General features: G+C 47.5%; 5 protein-coding genes across 5 annotated transcripts; all 5 read left to right on the forward strand.

Moving 5' to 3' along the window:
- Positions 1 to 15: 15 nt before the first annotated feature.
- Positions 16 to 1,759, forward strand: POJ06DRAFT_253588 (actin family). Its single transcript, XM_056187658.1, has 3 exons — positions 16 to 1,174; positions 1,232 to 1,294; positions 1,345 to 1,759. The coding sequence occupies exons 1-3, from the start codon at positions 141 to 143 to the stop codon at positions 1,496 to 1,498; spliced, it is 1,251 nt and encodes a 416-aa protein (XP_056044194.1). The 5' UTR covers positions 16 to 140; the 3' UTR covers positions 1,499 to 1,759.
- POJ06DRAFT_253591 (uncharacterized protein) lies at positions 1,760 to 7,495 on the forward strand. Its single transcript, XM_056187659.1, has 5 exons — positions 1,760 to 1,941; positions 2,007 to 2,153; positions 2,205 to 3,878; positions 3,927 to 5,598; positions 5,649 to 7,495. The coding sequence occupies exons 1-5, from the start codon at positions 1,853 to 1,855 to the stop codon at positions 7,323 to 7,325; spliced, it is 5,259 nt and encodes a 1,752-aa protein (XP_056044195.1). The 5' UTR covers positions 1,760 to 1,852; the 3' UTR covers positions 7,326 to 7,495.
- A 603-nt stretch (positions 7,496 to 8,098) lies between these two features.
- POJ06DRAFT_111010 (chaperonin 10-like protein) lies at positions 8,099 to 9,418 on the forward strand. The gene is made up of 2 exons (XM_056184064.1): positions 8,099 to 8,284; positions 8,331 to 9,418. Exons 1-2 carry the CDS (start codon positions 8,214 to 8,216, stop codon positions 9,283 to 9,285), a joined length of 1,026 nt encoding a protein of 341 aa, XP_056044196.1. The 5' UTR covers positions 8,099 to 8,213; the 3' UTR covers positions 9,286 to 9,418.
- A 1,185-nt stretch (positions 9,419 to 10,603) lies between these two features.
- On the forward strand, positions 10,604 to 11,720 carry POJ06DRAFT_111013 (P-loop containing nucleoside triphosphate hydrolase protein). The gene is made up of 4 exons (XM_056184065.1): positions 10,604 to 10,767; positions 10,820 to 10,873; positions 10,929 to 11,345; positions 11,402 to 11,720. Exons 1-4 carry the CDS (start codon positions 10,728 to 10,730, stop codon positions 11,608 to 11,610), a joined length of 720 nt encoding a protein of 239 aa, XP_056044197.1. The 5' UTR covers positions 10,604 to 10,727; the 3' UTR covers positions 11,611 to 11,720.
- A 1,860-nt stretch (positions 11,721 to 13,580) lies between these two features.
- On the forward strand, positions 13,581 to 15,516 carry POJ06DRAFT_275800 (FMN-dependent dehydrogenase-domain-containing protein). The gene is made up of 2 exons (XM_056189663.1): positions 13,581 to 13,866; positions 13,920 to 15,516. The coding sequence occupies exons 1-2, from the start codon at positions 13,842 to 13,844 to the stop codon at positions 15,386 to 15,388; spliced, it is 1,494 nt and encodes a 497-aa protein (XP_056044198.1). The 5' UTR covers positions 13,581 to 13,841; the 3' UTR covers positions 15,389 to 15,516.
- The last annotated feature ends 84 nt before the right edge of the window (positions 15,517 to 15,600 follow it).

Raw genomic sequence — 15,600 nt, forward strand, 5'->3', positions numbered from 1 at the left:
TGCTTCGAGTTCACCACCAGATCAAATTTCAGGTCGGTATTCTTCGCCACCAAATTTTATTGTTTCTTAATCACATATTCCTCGGGCCTTACTCGCGCATCGTATATTTAGGAGCAATAGTCGTACGTCCCGAGAATAGGATGCCGGTGGCCGCGCAGCCCCGTGCGACGTTGGTTCTCGACAACGGAGCTTACACCATTAAAGCAGGCTACGCCACTGTCGAAGCACCTTCAATAATTCCCAATTGTCTAGCACGGGGTAGGGACAGGCGCGTATACATCGGTGACGAATTTCTTACACAATGCAAAGACTTCTCTGGCGTTGTTTTCCGGCGACCGTTCGAGAAGGGACATCTCACGAATTGGGAATCAGAAAAGGCGATATGGGACCGTGTTCTGTTGAATCCAGAGGTTGGATTTAACGTGAATCCCGACGAAACTGGATTGATTGTAACGGAACCTGTCTTGCACTTGCCTGCTTGCTCTTCAAATATGGATCAGATAGTGTTTGAGGAGTACGGCTTTAGCACTTATTATCGATGTACTACGTCCGCCTTGGTGCATGAAAACGAGACCGGACAATTATTCGGTGGATCAGGGCGATCTGACACTACCCTAATTGTTGACTCTGGCTATTCTGCGACTACAATTATTCCGATTGTCGCGGACGCCGTTTATTACCCCGCGGTGCGTCGCTTAAACGTTGGGGGCAAGTTACTGAGAAATTTTCTGAAAGAGACGATTTCATTCAGGCATTACAACATGATGGATGAGACGCACATTGTCAACGAAATTAAAGACCAGAGTTGCTTTGTGACGGCAAACTTTGCCAAAGACTTAGAGACATGCAAGAGATTACCGCCAGCGAGGAACCCGCTGATATTGGACTATGTGCTACCGCGAGCAACGGCGTCTGGCTTTAGGCAAGGACATGTTAGGGATGTAGCTTTGCCTCCTGATCCCGATGATCAGATTTTGACTTTGGGAAACGAGCGATTTAGTGTGCCAGAGTTAATGTTCAGTCCATCGGACATCGGGATCAGGCAGGCCGGCCTTCCCGAGGCAATTATGCAGGCAGTATCTGCTGTGCCAGATCCTGACGTGAGGGGGCTGCTACTGGGAAATGTCGTGTTAGTTGGTGGAAGCACGAACTTCCCTGGATTTAGAGAGAGAATGTTCGTAGGGTGTAGCTAGATTTCATACCTGTTCTTAATCGCTAAGATGGAGTCTAGGTCGACGGAGTTACAGGCTCTAGTACCAGATGATGTGATCTTACGCCTCGGCTTTCCTGAAGAGTAAGTATTTTCTATGGTTAGGATGAGCTAGGCTAAATAGTCGTGATAAGTCCCATTACGTATGGGTGGCAGGGAGGCGCACAATTAGGCCAGCAGAAAAGTAGACTGCGGTCACGGCAAGTTACACGAAAGGAATATATGGAGCACGGCCCGAATATTTGTCTCCGCAAATTCGGCAAGAAGTCGATCGAGGCTGTAGAATAATACGTCACAATGTGCTCTACTATGACGACCTATTATTGGAACAAAATCCGCGTTACTTTGTTCGCTAAAGTGGGTTATCTGAAGTTCATTTGGCGTTAATCAATATTTTAATTTAAAATCGGTACGGTCGGGAAATGGGAATATAGATAATAGTTGACACCCAAATAATGCCCGGTAATATTTCCGTTGATATCCGTCGGTGAGGATTAAGCTCATGGAGAACAAGCCTGGCTCGATCACAAACTCCCAATTCCGAGGCAACACAACATCGCGATTTGAACCGGCGAGTACAAATACTCTTACGACAGGCTCCACCCGCTCACCACCACGTTTCAGCATTTAATTCAGTAGACGATGGCGGCGATAGATTACGACGCTCTGCGGAGGATTCCGGAGGGCAACAACGCCGCGTCAAGCGAGACAGTGGCGGTCAATCATCGAGCGTGAGTTATAGAGTCAGCGAATATGCGGGCCCATTGGAAGCAACAGATCTAACTGAATTCTTTAGACTTATCACAAGGACCTTGTCCAAGTATCCAGTTGACCATGCTCTATTTCGGGAGCTTATTCAGAATAGCGCTGATGCAGGAGCCACCACTGTGCGGGTTGAATTCACAACTGACGGCACTAGGCCAATTCGTCTGGAGAACATCTTGTAGGTCGGGTTTGCATAGTTCGATTGCGTCGCTAATATGACTTCGCCTAGGGATATACATAAGGCTACAGTTAGTGGTCTCCGAATTAGCAATGATGGCATGCATTTCCAACCCGAAGATTGGGACCGTCTGCGCGAAATTGCCAAAGGAAATCCTGATGAGACCAAGATTGGTGCTTTTGGCGTCGGTTTCTATTCTGTCTTCGCCGTGACTGATGAACCAATGGTTATTTCAGGACAGACAGCAATGAGTTTCTATTACGACGGCGACCAGCTTCGCTACAGGAGGATAACACTCCCAGCAGATGCTCAGCGCGAGACTGGTAAATGGACAACAATTGATTTGCCATATTCCTCACCAAAGCCAGTTCCTGACTTGCCACATTTTACCAGCTTCTTGGCGCAGAGTCTGACGTTTGTCAAGTTGCAGCAGATTCAGTTGACTGTCGACGGTATCTCGTTGCTTACTATTCAGAAAATGAAGTCGGATCCCAATCCGCTCCAAATTCCTCGAGAAGTAAACCTGAAATCGTTAGATCAAACAATGAGAATGGAGCGTGTGGAAGCGGAGTCAGTGCAGATCAAGGCACGATACTTAAATGCCACTCAACTCGGAAAAAGCGACATAGAGGTGAAAGGGCTGATGTCACTCGGACTCAAGTTTATTCAAGCTTTCACGGCCGAACCTGAGCGACCATCAGAATATACAGATGCTGTCCTGTTTTTGAGAAATATTACTGGATATATTATCACAAATCCACAAGCTTCTTTCGGAAAGAAGCTTCAAGGTGCAATTATGAAGCCGCCTCCAAAGCATGCCTCTGTTTCTATGATCGCTTTGAATAAGGAAGAAGCGGACTCATCTCAGCTCAAGTCTGGTATTGCCGCTCAAATATTTCCTAGGACATTTGAAGACGCGAAAGTTTTTATTGGTTTTCCTACTAAACAAACTACTGCTTTGAAATCTCATATTGCGACGCCTCAAGCGATACCGACCATGGAGCGTGCGGCGGTCGACACAGCTAATGCATACGTCAAGGATTGGAACAAGGAGATGATGTACATGGCCGGGGTCCTGACGCGAATAGTATATGGCACTGAGATGCACAATATAGGCCTCATGATGCCACAGGGAAAGGAAGTAAACGACGTCGAAGGCATATATGCAAGGGCTGGTTTTACTATGCGACAATTTTACTTTGAGCATTCAACACCAGATGCCAGAATTGGCCAGTATATTGCTACCGGATTTTGGAAATCAGCCCTCTCTGTACCATTAGTGACTACGAAAGGTGTGAAGCCGTCCAACGAGTCGCGGGCTATGGAAGATATCACTTTCCTGAGGCATGTGCCCATGATTCCGAAAACAATGTACGACGATGCTCCTGAGTTCCACAACCAAGTTAAGAGTCTGGGTTTGATTCGATCAGTCGATGTTAACGACATTAAGAATGAATTTTCAAAGAGGCCACTGGATGTTGATGAAACAGTTGCGTTTTTGAAATGGGCTATTCGGAAATTAAAGATGGACGAATTGAATCTCAGTGAGATTCGAGCAATGGTAGGGTATGCTTTACTGGCAGACCCCAACATGGGAACGGTGGACATGAGATCGATCTACTTCTATCATAACCCCACCACTATTCCAGCAAGTATGCCAGTTCCATATACGTGTTTGCCGTACGGAGTGGCCAAGGAGATTCGCAATCCTGAGATGGAGATGCTGTAAGTTCATACAATTAACCGCACCTCATCACATATCTGACCTTGTAGTGGCTGGAAACCGTTAGATATAACCACATGGCTTACATTCCTGAACACATCTAGCCTGAGCCTACCACTGGAGCAAAATCTGACAATTACACCAGAGTTTGCCCGAGAAGTTCTGATAGCTATCTCGAAGCAATGGTTTAGTTTGATGAATTCGGCTCAAACGGCAATATTTGACCAACTAAAAAATCTAACTTGTATTCCTACTCAAAAAGGTATGAAGAAGCCTAGTGAATCATATCTCCGTCAAGTTAAATTATTTCCCGACCTTCCTATCGTGGACGAAAGGCTTTTGGCCAATGCCCATGAGGAAATGCTGATATACCTCGGCGTTCGAAAGACAGTGGAACTCAAGTATGTGATGGAACGTTTGCACTCTGATGAAGCCGAACGGAAATGGTCCTCGGCGGACATGATCACCTACCTTGCTAGCCAGCAAAAGGATATTCAGGAAGAAGATATCAATTTCTTAAAGGTGAATGATATTGTCGCGTCTGAAGACAAGGAGCACGACAGACTACATCGTGTTTGCGATCTCTATCAGCCGACTGATGATCACCGCGAGCTGAAGCTCCCCATTCTTAGTTGGCCGTCGGATTGGAACCCAAAGTCCACTGAGGCCGCATTTTTATTCCGACTCGGACTGAATCAATATCCGTCTGTGCAGGCCGTGATCAACCTGGCTTCGACCGCTAAGTCTTCACAATTCCGTGACAAGGTCCTCTCTTATTTTGTCCGTTTCTTTGATCAGAACCGATACCGTGCTCTGTACAACTCTCGCCTTCCCACCAGGTTCCTTCCTGCTACTGTTATTAAAGGCGAGAAGAAAGAAACAATCATTGTGGCGCCGTCCGACTGCTATTCTTCGTCCTATGTCGAGATTTTTGATTTCCCCGTGCTCCGAGAAGACTTGCAAGTCGAGGCCTGGAAATTTGGTGTCGCAATGTATCCTCCAATCGATATGGTTGTCCAGAGACTCATGACTAATCCACCGAAGACAATTGAACAAGCAAATAGGATGTTTAATTACATGGCAGGCAAATTGTCGGATTTAGGATCTCGGGATACTACGAAATTGCGCCATGCAGAGTTTGTCCCGATCGCGAATGGCGATGCAATATCTAAATACCAGGCTCCATCACGTCTTTTCATATCAGCTCCAGAAGGGTCATCAACCGATAGTTCGGATCTATTCTATAAGAAGTTCTTTGACTTCGTTAATTTTGATCCTGGAGCGAACGCATTCCTCAGACACTGCGGTGCACGTGATAAACCCAGCGTTGTGGAACTTGCACGATCGACTGTGGCTGAGCCAAATGCTATGTTTGTTCAGGCTGGGTCTGCGACCAGATATTTGGAGTTACTTATCGAGTTCGAAAAGCATTGGTCCGAAATTTCTTCGGATACAAGTCTGGTGAACAACATGAAGAACTCATCATTTTTGATCGCCAAGAGGTATTTGGAGAAGGAAGTTAAGACAGACGCAAATGCCAACAGCGAGAAAGCTCTAGATAATGAGTTTGACGATTATGAGGAGTTGGTGGAGGACGACGTATCATACGTCTTGGCTAAGGCAGAGGACATTGTGGTGAATGACGATGTAGTAAATTATAATTTCTTTAAAAAAGAGGTTATGTCGGCACCATTTGATTCGAGTTTGGAAAGGCTATATACAGTACGTATTTTTATTTGGAGTGCGAATGGATATATGCTGACTGTTTTTAGCGAATTGGATCACCAAAGATGTCGAATATTGTGCAAGAAACCAATTTGACTGGAGCGGCGATTAATTCGTCTGACAGTGCCACAATAGGCAAACGGATCCTGGAACGTCTGAAGCTCTACCTTGATGTTGGCTCGCACGAGAATCTTAAGGTCACATTTCACTCTTTCGAAAGGCAATTTCTTCTCGCCTCGGTGTCGAAGATTTCAGTCCAGCGAACAATCATCCGCATGCGGGGTCGACGATTCGAACCAGTCACAACCCACACTACTGCCACGATAATGCGACGCACAGACGGTGGGTTTACATTGTACCTTGTGCCAAAGTTTGAGTGGTTTGATGTTGCACAGTCAATTGTTAAGATTATGTTGGAGCGGCCAACTCCGGATGCAGCCACTGTTCTGGAATCGCTTCTGAATTCGTCGCTCACCAGTTTAGAGCGGCGTGGGTATAATGTCAAGAGACTCCTGAATGCCCGACGACAAGAGGCAAGAGCGGCGCAGCAAGTTGCAGAGCAACAATTGCTTTCAGAAGCTCGGGAACAGGAACGGCGCAAAAGAGAGACTGAGGCGCGTGCTGCGGAGGAGCTAGCTGCTAAACTGAAACGTCAGATACAGGAGTCGATTCCAGAAGAGCAGAATTTGGATCTGCCTCCGGCAGCTGAGATTGAAAACACCAGTCGGGAAATTATGGCGGCGGCCAGAACTGCTGGCCCTTCAGCCCCGGAGCCGTCACCATTTCCGGCATCAACGCAGGCGGCTGCGAGCATGCATAGGCATCAGAACCATGACATCTTTGGTGGGATGTTCAAGCATTGGAGAAAGTCGGGAAGGAAACTATCAGAGCCCTCTGGCTCGTCCCTGTTGGCTGGCACGGCGTCGATTGCGGGCATGACCACAACTCAAATGACTCAAAACTCAGAAGTCAATACTGTATCTCCGGCCCGTAACGTGACACGAACGCCTGGGGGGTGGGAAGAAACGGATTCTTCTACCTCCTCGGAGTCGACAACAATTGTCGGACAGGAGAGAGATCACACAGCACCTCGACAGCCGCTTTCTGATGAAGCGACTCGGAAGCTGCTGCAAGAAGGTATTCGGCATGTATCTCCATACAACAATTATGAGCTCAGCAATGAGGCGCGCACGTGGTCTCCGGACAATGGCGTTACCGAATCAGCATCTGTTTCCGCGGAAAAGATGTGCGACAGAAATGTGGCCCACGATCTACGTTTCGTCGGGATGGTATCGTCAACCGGCCCAAAACTTTTCGTTTCGAAATCCGTGCCAGGTGGAATCCCAAACGACCTGACAGGTCACACTAAACTTTTCGCCGCGACATTGCGAGAACTAGCAGTCGGCGTATTCAGTGCGCGATGGGATGCATTTCACATGTTTTACGACGCATCAGGGGAATCCGTGGCTTTCAACCTTGGTGGAAGTTTGTTTTTCAACTTGCGTTATTTTGTGGACGATATTCGAGCAACACAAGTAGTGTCTCAAGGAGCAAGTGGATTCAACTTGGCCAAGGCGCTCGACTACTGGTTCCCTGTCGTGGCGCACGAGCTTGCCCATAACCTGATCGAATCGCATGGTCAGGAACATTCGTATTTCACCGAGACTTATATTCAAAAGTTTGCGGGGGCTTATAGAAGAATTGCTAGAATGCATGACACGTGAGAAGGATCGATGTAGGTATTTGTAGATGTTTGGAGTTGGACTGGCTCTGGGAATTGGGGCGTCGGTTTTGACATCTTTTGGCGAATTAGAGTTTAGCATGGTAATTGGTAAAGGTTAGAATATGAGGGGCGCACAATCAAATTGGACAATAGATTATTAGTTATACTTGCTTAGATAACTGACCTCGGTATTTTATATACGTCTCATTTCGTTTGTCAGCAAAGATATGAGAGTCGGGTTGTTGTAGGATGTCTTAATTCCGCGATTAAGCGCCGATAGCCGACATCGCTAGGCCACACAATCCCCGACCGGCGATAAGGTCAACGGTTGTCCTAAGGAATTTTCGGAGTTTGCCAGCTGAACACATTCAGATTACAAATAACGTATACCATGAAAAGCTTAATTTGAGACAATGCTTCATTTATTTTTGAGTGTCATGCATAGTGGCCGCCTAACGGTTCCGGTGGATGATGTCACAAAGACCCCGGTTATCGATGGAACCTCAACAGCTAACCTCAAGCTGCATGAAGGGATGCCAGTGGACCTATCTCCGTTCATGTCGTGCTCTCAAGGACTGCCTTGCAGCAGTTTGTCAGCCATGGGATTACCAATAATTCGGAGTGTAACCGGAGCAATGCCATGCCATGCCATGCCATAATTTGTTATTGTCTGTGGTGGGGCGGGTACCTGAACCTTGCGTGAAAACTATATTTGTCTGCTGGTGCCATTTATTGTGCATCATACCGTGCCTGCACATATGGCAATCCTGCCATATAAATTGATACTTTTCTTGTCATTTCCACTACGCCCACAATTCACTCATCCATTCATCTAGCCAAGCTGTGCTATATTTCAGACGAATTGATTGAGCTTTGAAGCATATATAGTATGACCACTATGAAGGAAGTCATTGTCTACGGCGAGCCTCTCCGGGCCGAGCTCGTCGACTCTCCTATTCCGTGAGTATACATTTTCCTCATCGCAGTATTTCTGCTAATTTCACAGAATTCCTGCGGACGACGAAGTTCTCATTAAGGTCGAAGTTTCCGGCTCGAACCCAAAGGACTGGAAGTATCCACTCTATTCAAAGCGCCCACACAACTCAGGCGACGACATCGCCGGCACGATCGTCTCCGTTGGCAAATCCGTCCTCGAGTTCAAGCCAGGTGACCGCGTGGCCGCATTCCACAAGATGGGCGCAGCTCACGGATCGTTTGCTGAGTATGCTATCGCGTATGCATACACGACATTTCATATCCCGGCGTCGGTGACCTTCGAAGAAGCTTCAACCGTACCTCTCGCTTCTTTGACAGCCGCATACGGACTCTGGGAAGTGCTTGGCCTGCCGTCTCCGTGGTGTCCTGCGACTGAGGAGATTCCGTTTTTGGTATACGGCGCGTCTACTAGTGTAGGCACTTTTGCCATTAAATTGGCCAAATTGGCCGGAATCGGTCCGATTATTGGAGTTGCAGGTTCGGGCGCGCAGGTCGCGCTCGAAGCTGGTGCGGATTTCGTTGTCGACTATCGAAACAACAATGATATTCCTGGCTCGATTCGTGCATTTTTGAAATCCGGACAAAACCTTTTGTATGCGTGGGATACGATTTCGGAGCACGGATCGTATCAAAACGCAATTCAAGCCCTTGAACCCGGTCTCAAGTCCAAGCTTTGCCTTATTCTTCCCGAGAGGAAGTTCGAAGATATTGACAAGACCAAGACAAATTACGGTATTGCGCGCGTGGCTAATGCGCACGATGGGAATGGGGCAAGACGTGACTATGCATACGTCTTTTACAGGCAATTGACGAAATGGTTTCAGGAGCGCAAGTTCACTGGACACCGTTTCGATATTGTTGAAGGCGGATTGACGGGTGTTGAGGGGGCATTGGCTGATTTGATGGCTGGCAGGGTTAGTGCGACAAAGAAGGTCTTTAGGATTAAGGATACTCCGGGATTGTAAGTTGCTGTGATTATGTTTTGGTTGTCTTCGCAACTGGTTACTACCTGCTTACATTTCCGTCAATGTTTTCTGCGCGAGATTTAAATTGTAATCCTGACAATGTAGTCACTGTGAAAGCAGGACCTATCAAGAGATTATCTACGCGAAGTAAGCAGTCTTGGCCGAAAAGTCAATGCGAGATATGGCTAGTAAAAAGCCGAGCTTGGACTCCAGATTTAATTTATAAATGAAGCTAGGAAATACGAGCCGCACTCCATGCGGCAAATTATTCGGCAAGCTTGCATAGTATGACGTCATCGTGCCAGGTATTGAGGAATCGTACAGAATTGGATAGGTATCTTTCTTCTATATCACTAGCAAACGGAGGACCCATCACTGAGCAGTAAGAGTCGCCACGCGGCTTACGATCAGTGGGATGACCCATCCGATAAGTTCCAGAGTGGCACATCAAGGGATGGAAATATTAGTTGCTGCCTACTGCCGGGTGTACAGATTCATGAATTGAGGTTCACCGGCAAGTATATATGATCAGGATCAAAATGTGCTGGGACACGTAGGTCGAATCCATGGCCTTGCTGGACTGTAGCAAGTGCATTGGTCCGCTGTAAGGGCCCAGTGGCACAGAACAACAGTGCCGCGATGCCGTCACCGTGCATCCGAGTTATTAATAATGAACCCTGAAGCCGCGGCGAAAGTGGCCGACGAGCCAAGACATGAACATGCGCTACGATACGGCTGACTCAATTTTGATGTTAAATTGTCTGTGTATTGTGTATAACCGACATGTATTAGGCATTCCGACATTCATACCGGTCGGGAAGAAAGCTGTAGTTGATCGCAGTACCAGAAGTATGATCAAACTCAGAGCAACTAGTCAAAAAGGGTATCAACTACACTGTAGTTTCTACCTTGGTCACCGAAAGCTCAGCACACATCGCCTCTATTAGCATACATATTGCATTTTATCATTGTCAACACCGCCACAACCCATTAATGAGCACGTGAGGCGGTGTTGAGAAACTACAATGAGAGCATGCGGTGACACGGGGGCATTCACTTAACTAGAGGCGCGGCGCAGGGGCCACTTGTTTTCCTGGGGCCCTGAGTACCCTAGCGCCACTCACGTCATTGCCCGCCGGTTAGGCACCATAATTGTACTGGAAACTCAACTGGCACTCTCTGCTTTAGTGTCGACTATCCTGGGTCCGTCTGTTCGCCTTCTTCCAATTTGGCTATGGTGCCTCAGTCGTATCACACACTCCAGAACAGAGCAGCTAAGCAGTGGCCAACAAAACGTCAACACGCTTCTCTACGGTTGGTCCGTAGTTGTCTTGCCTGAATCACTTCCAACAAGGCCTTCCCCATGTCTAAATAAAATCCCCTTAGCATCTTCTCCTCCACGACATTTCTTCTGTCGTCTGGCTGCCTCCTTTGCTGTTGCCATGATAGCTGACGCAAAAGTCGTCCTTCTGGGCGCTCAGGGTGAGTAGTTGTTTCCGTCGTTTGAGACTGCCTTTCTAACCCACTCCTGCAGGCGCGGGGAAGACATCCCTAGTTGTCCGATATGTCCATAACAAGTTCCACGACAGTAAGCCGTATCCGTTTTTCTGTTGATTGTCACGATACTGATGTTCATCTTCCAGGCCAACCCTCCACAATTGGTGCATCGTTTCTGGCGAAGAAAATCGTTGTTGACGGTGTAGTGGTGCGTTTGCAGATATGGGATACCGCTGGCCAAGAGCGCTTCAGATCGATGGCCCCGATGTACTATCGATCTGCGGCCTGTGGTATTCTTTGCTATGACATAACATCCGAGTCATCTTTCAATGCAATGCACTCGTGGTTACAGGAATTGAAGGAGAATTTGAACTCCGACATTATCATTCACATCGTCGGCACGAAGCTGGACCTCGTCCGCGAGGATCCGTCTCGTCGAGAAGTGCCGTTCGAGAAGTGCGTGCAATATGCTGAGAATAACCTGCGCGATATAGAAGCCGCAGATAATCCAAATTGGACTGGGCGTGACTCGTGCCACGAAATCTGCGCAAAGGATGATGAAGGTATGCATGTTGTCTATCGCGATGGAGGGCAACGGATGCTAATACTGCGGTTGCAGGTGTTAAGGAGGTGTTTGAGAGCATTACGCGAACGATTATTCGGCGACGACCGATCCTGAAGAAGAGCCGACGAAATAGCGTCCATTACGAATCTGACTCCTTTTCTTCTGACGATGATGACGACGCCCTTAATAGCGGTACCATCAGAAGCATCGGAACCATTAGTCTGCAACAACCTATCGCGGAAGACAAGAGTCGTTGCTGCTAGCGATACCGTCAAAATACATCGCACCTTGCGAACCATGTCTAGTTTCGCATTTTCCAGTTCTCTAGTATATCCTTTGGCATCTACGCCATATTTGTGGCTCTATTATTGCATTGTTGGTTTGTTTGGCACGTGTATATCTAGCAGTTCATACATCTGATATTTTACTTCTTGGACCGTCGTTTGCGTGTATTTGTACTATTTATGATGCATCCTCTTTGACTAAATGAAGATGTATATTGACCTACGCTTGCAACATTGTATTATTAACGCTTTGTTTTGGTGGTGAAATTTGGATTGCATGACCTTGTTTGTATTTCTTGCGTTTTGTTTGTGTAATTCTCTGTGCATACTTCGTTGTTGCTTTTGGTTCTTTGCTTTATTGGGACGAGTCAACATAGGCGTGATTATTGAGTTCCAACTGAAAGGTCGAGCAGAGCCTACCAAATTTGAACCGGCTTCGGGCTTCGTGGGCGGAAAACCGCCTTGCAGGACTGAGGAAGTTAAATAGTACTGCCGTAGCGGTCCGACATAGTCGTGTGCTGGTGTGCATTGGAGATAGATCCATTGGGTATTTGTAACTATCGACGAATTCTCGATATTGTTGAGCATTTTGTTCGCAGGTTTCGTGAGATATGACGCGGTCGTCTTCGTTGGCGACGAATGATTCTAAAATGCCACTCGCATTTATTTATCGAGTGTACGAATATAATGGATTTCATGGCACTGCAGTCAATTACGAGGAATGATAGACTTTTTCGACCTCGAACCCCATGATTGTAGCATCTTACGCAAACGGTGCGAGAGCTGCCCTGCCACTCGCGTCTCCGGCCCGAGACTATAGCTTAGTTTCTTTTTCAATGTAGCCAGTGCCCGTACTTCCCCATAGAATGCAAATTCATGGTTAACTGCCTAACCAACGGCGGATTATGTTGAAATAACAACTGACACCCTACTATGGTGGCGCTAAGTAGAATACCAACAGACTATAACAGCTCATGGTCCAACGATCATTGGGGCTACGTGTATTTGGTATCATCTAGTGTTGACTCTGCGGCACACGAGTGACTCAATCTCGGCCATAACGGTCTGATCCGTACGGCTGAAATCCAACGATGGGGGCCGACGCAAATAATTGCTCCCCATGTCCTGTGAATTGGGTTAGGGACATTTGTACAGGGAACAGAAATTCAGATTCCTATAATTTCCGATTTGCTAAGGCTTACGTATGTGGTAGCTGTTAAAATCAAATACCGAGAACTGAAGGTCAATGACCGGCATGATTTGCGTAAGCTAGAGATCATGCGTTCCCACGAAACCGAAAGATTACAAGGGAGGCACAGCTGTTACCGGAACCACAAATTACAGAAAGGAATTGATGAGACAAGACGGGATACTCTTCAAGTCGTCGCATTTTACGCTAATGGACCGCTTAGTAGCATTATCAAACTTATCTTGGGCAATTGATTTATTTGTTGAACCACAGCGCCAATAGTAACCATACTAGCGCACTCAAACAACTTGTGTAATGCCTCTCTGTGTCGATGTGCTGATGAGTCTCATTGACTATAGATGGCCTGATCTTACCTGTGCCACAGTACCGTTCACAACTGCTTCCAGACCAGCTGGACCTATGCCGCATCTAGTGCTTGAAAGTATACCTTCAATCAAAGGACCATAGGCTGGAGAGAGCTTGGAGACAAAGATTACGGACACTGCGACTCGACATTGGGTTAGGGCACAGGAGCTACAACAGAAAGCCAGAGGAGGCCAGAAAATAAATAATATACAGTAGAGTAGAAACAAACGAATAGAGCGAGCTCAGAATTGCATGTATAGCCAAACTGCTTCGATTCGAACTGCATCGGAATCAATCTTTTCGCTTCTCGGTCATGGCCCGGTCGGGGTAGCGGATGACTTCCCGTGTGGCTTGACTACGCGCAACTAAATTCGACCCCGCCTTTAGATAGATGACAGACTGTCGGCTTTAACTGGCCACGGAAACGCTCCCTACCCGGATCGTCCCCCGAACCAGCAAGTAATTTATACTTTAGTCGCGCACTCTTGGTGATTACGTTGGAAGATTATTGCCTATATCGATCCACTCGCTTTGTCTACGTCAGGATTTGTGTGTCGTGATCTTTCTTGATCCTGGAGGTTTGAACAGTTTGTGCGAGGTACCGAGATTTCCGGTTGTGAGAACAGTTATCTTTCTGCAGCTGCGTACGAGCACAATGGCCACACTTACTGGGGCCGAAAGTAAGTCTATGTCCAATACTCCCTGCTGCCTGCCGCCTAACTAATTCCTCTAGTCGCCAAACATAATACTAAGGAGAGCTGCTGGGTCATTGTCCACGGAAAGGCATATGACGTAACAGAGTTCCTTCCAGAGCACCCAGGTGGTCAAAAAATCATTCTGAAATACGCCGGTAAAGATGCGACAAAGGAGTTCGACCCTATTCATCCTTCTGACACGCTCGACAAGTACTTGCCGGCATCTAAGCACCTTGGTCCCGTCGACATGGCGTCTGTCGAATCTTCCCCTCAGGACGAGGACGTTGTGGATGACCTCGAGCTTGCCCGAATAGAACGAGTCAAGCGCATGCCCCCTGTTTCTCAGTGCTACAATTTGCTCGATTTCGAGGATATCGCGCGGCAGACTATGAAGAAGACTGCTTGGGCCTACTATTCGTCTGGTGCAGACGACGAGATCACGATGCGTGAGAATCATGCTGCCTTCCACAGAGTGTGGTTCCGTCCAAAGGTACTTGTCGACGTCAGCAAGGTTGATCTGTCTACTACCATGTTGGGATGCCCGTCTTCCGTCCCCTTCTACATCACCGCCACCGCCCTCGGAAAATTGGGCAATCCGGAAGGAGAAGTCGTCCTGACACGTGCCGGATACCGGGAGAATGTGATTCAGATGATCCCTACGCTTGCCTCGTGTTCGTTCGACGAGATCGTGAATGCTAGACAAGGAGACCAGATTCAGTGGCTGCAATTGTACGTCAACAAAGACCGCGAAATAACTCGGAAAATTGTTCAGCATGCCGAGAAGCGCGGCTGTCGTGCTCTGTGGATCACGGTAGACGCGCCTCAGCTCGGCCGCCGAGAGAAGGACATGCGGTCAAAGTACGATGAACAGGCTGCGAATGTGCAAGACGACGAGGCGGCTGTAGACCGATCTCAGGGCGCGGCAAGAGCAATTTCATCGTTCATTGACCCAGCGTTAAGTTGGAAGGATATCCCTTGGTTCCAGAGTATAACCAAGATGCCGATCGTTCTGAAAGGAGTCCAACGTGCAGAAGATGCAATCAAGGCGGTTGAATACGGCGTTGACGCTATTTTACTCAGCAACCATGGTGGCCGCCAGCTTGACTTTGCGCGGCCGGCTATCGAGATCCTCGTTGAAGTAATGACTGCTCTCAGAGAGTATGGCTACGACGATAAGATTGAGGTTTACGTCGACGGCGGTGTTCGCCGAGGCACTGATATACTTAAAGCCATTTGCCTTGGCGCCAAGGGCGTTGGAATTGGTCGACCATTCTTGTATGCTATGTCGACTTATGGCGAGCCCGGTGTCGTCCGTGCAATCCAGTTGCTTAAGGACGAGCTTGAGATGAACATGCGACTCATTGGCGCTACCAAGATCTCAGACCTTGACCACTCGTTTGTCGACGCCGGCAGTATCGCTACTCATACCTACGTTCCGAGGGATCACCTGTCGAGCCAAGTCTATGACAAGCTTGTTACACCACCTTTTGTCAAGTCCAAGTTGTAGTTTAGCGGTTTTGAGCATCGCTTAGATTAGATTGGTACAGTGCAGCATGGGTGGCTTTTTGTTGCGGAACATTGTCCATTACATGATATTGGAGAACATATACCAGTGCAGATAAATGTTATGCTAATATTGCCATTTCATTCAATATACAAGGTAAATATGCACCCATACTGACTACCCAATTGCGCCATGACTACCAAAATTACAAACCA

The sequence above is a fragment of the Lipomyces tetrasporus genome, assembly GCF_029532465.1.
Source record: "Lipomyces tetrasporus strain NRRL Y-64009 chromosome Unknown POJ06scaffold_5, whole genome shotgun sequence".
Lineage (NCBI taxonomy): Eukaryota > Fungi > Ascomycota > Lipomycetes > Lipomycetales > Lipomycetaceae > Lipomyces > Lipomyces tetrasporus.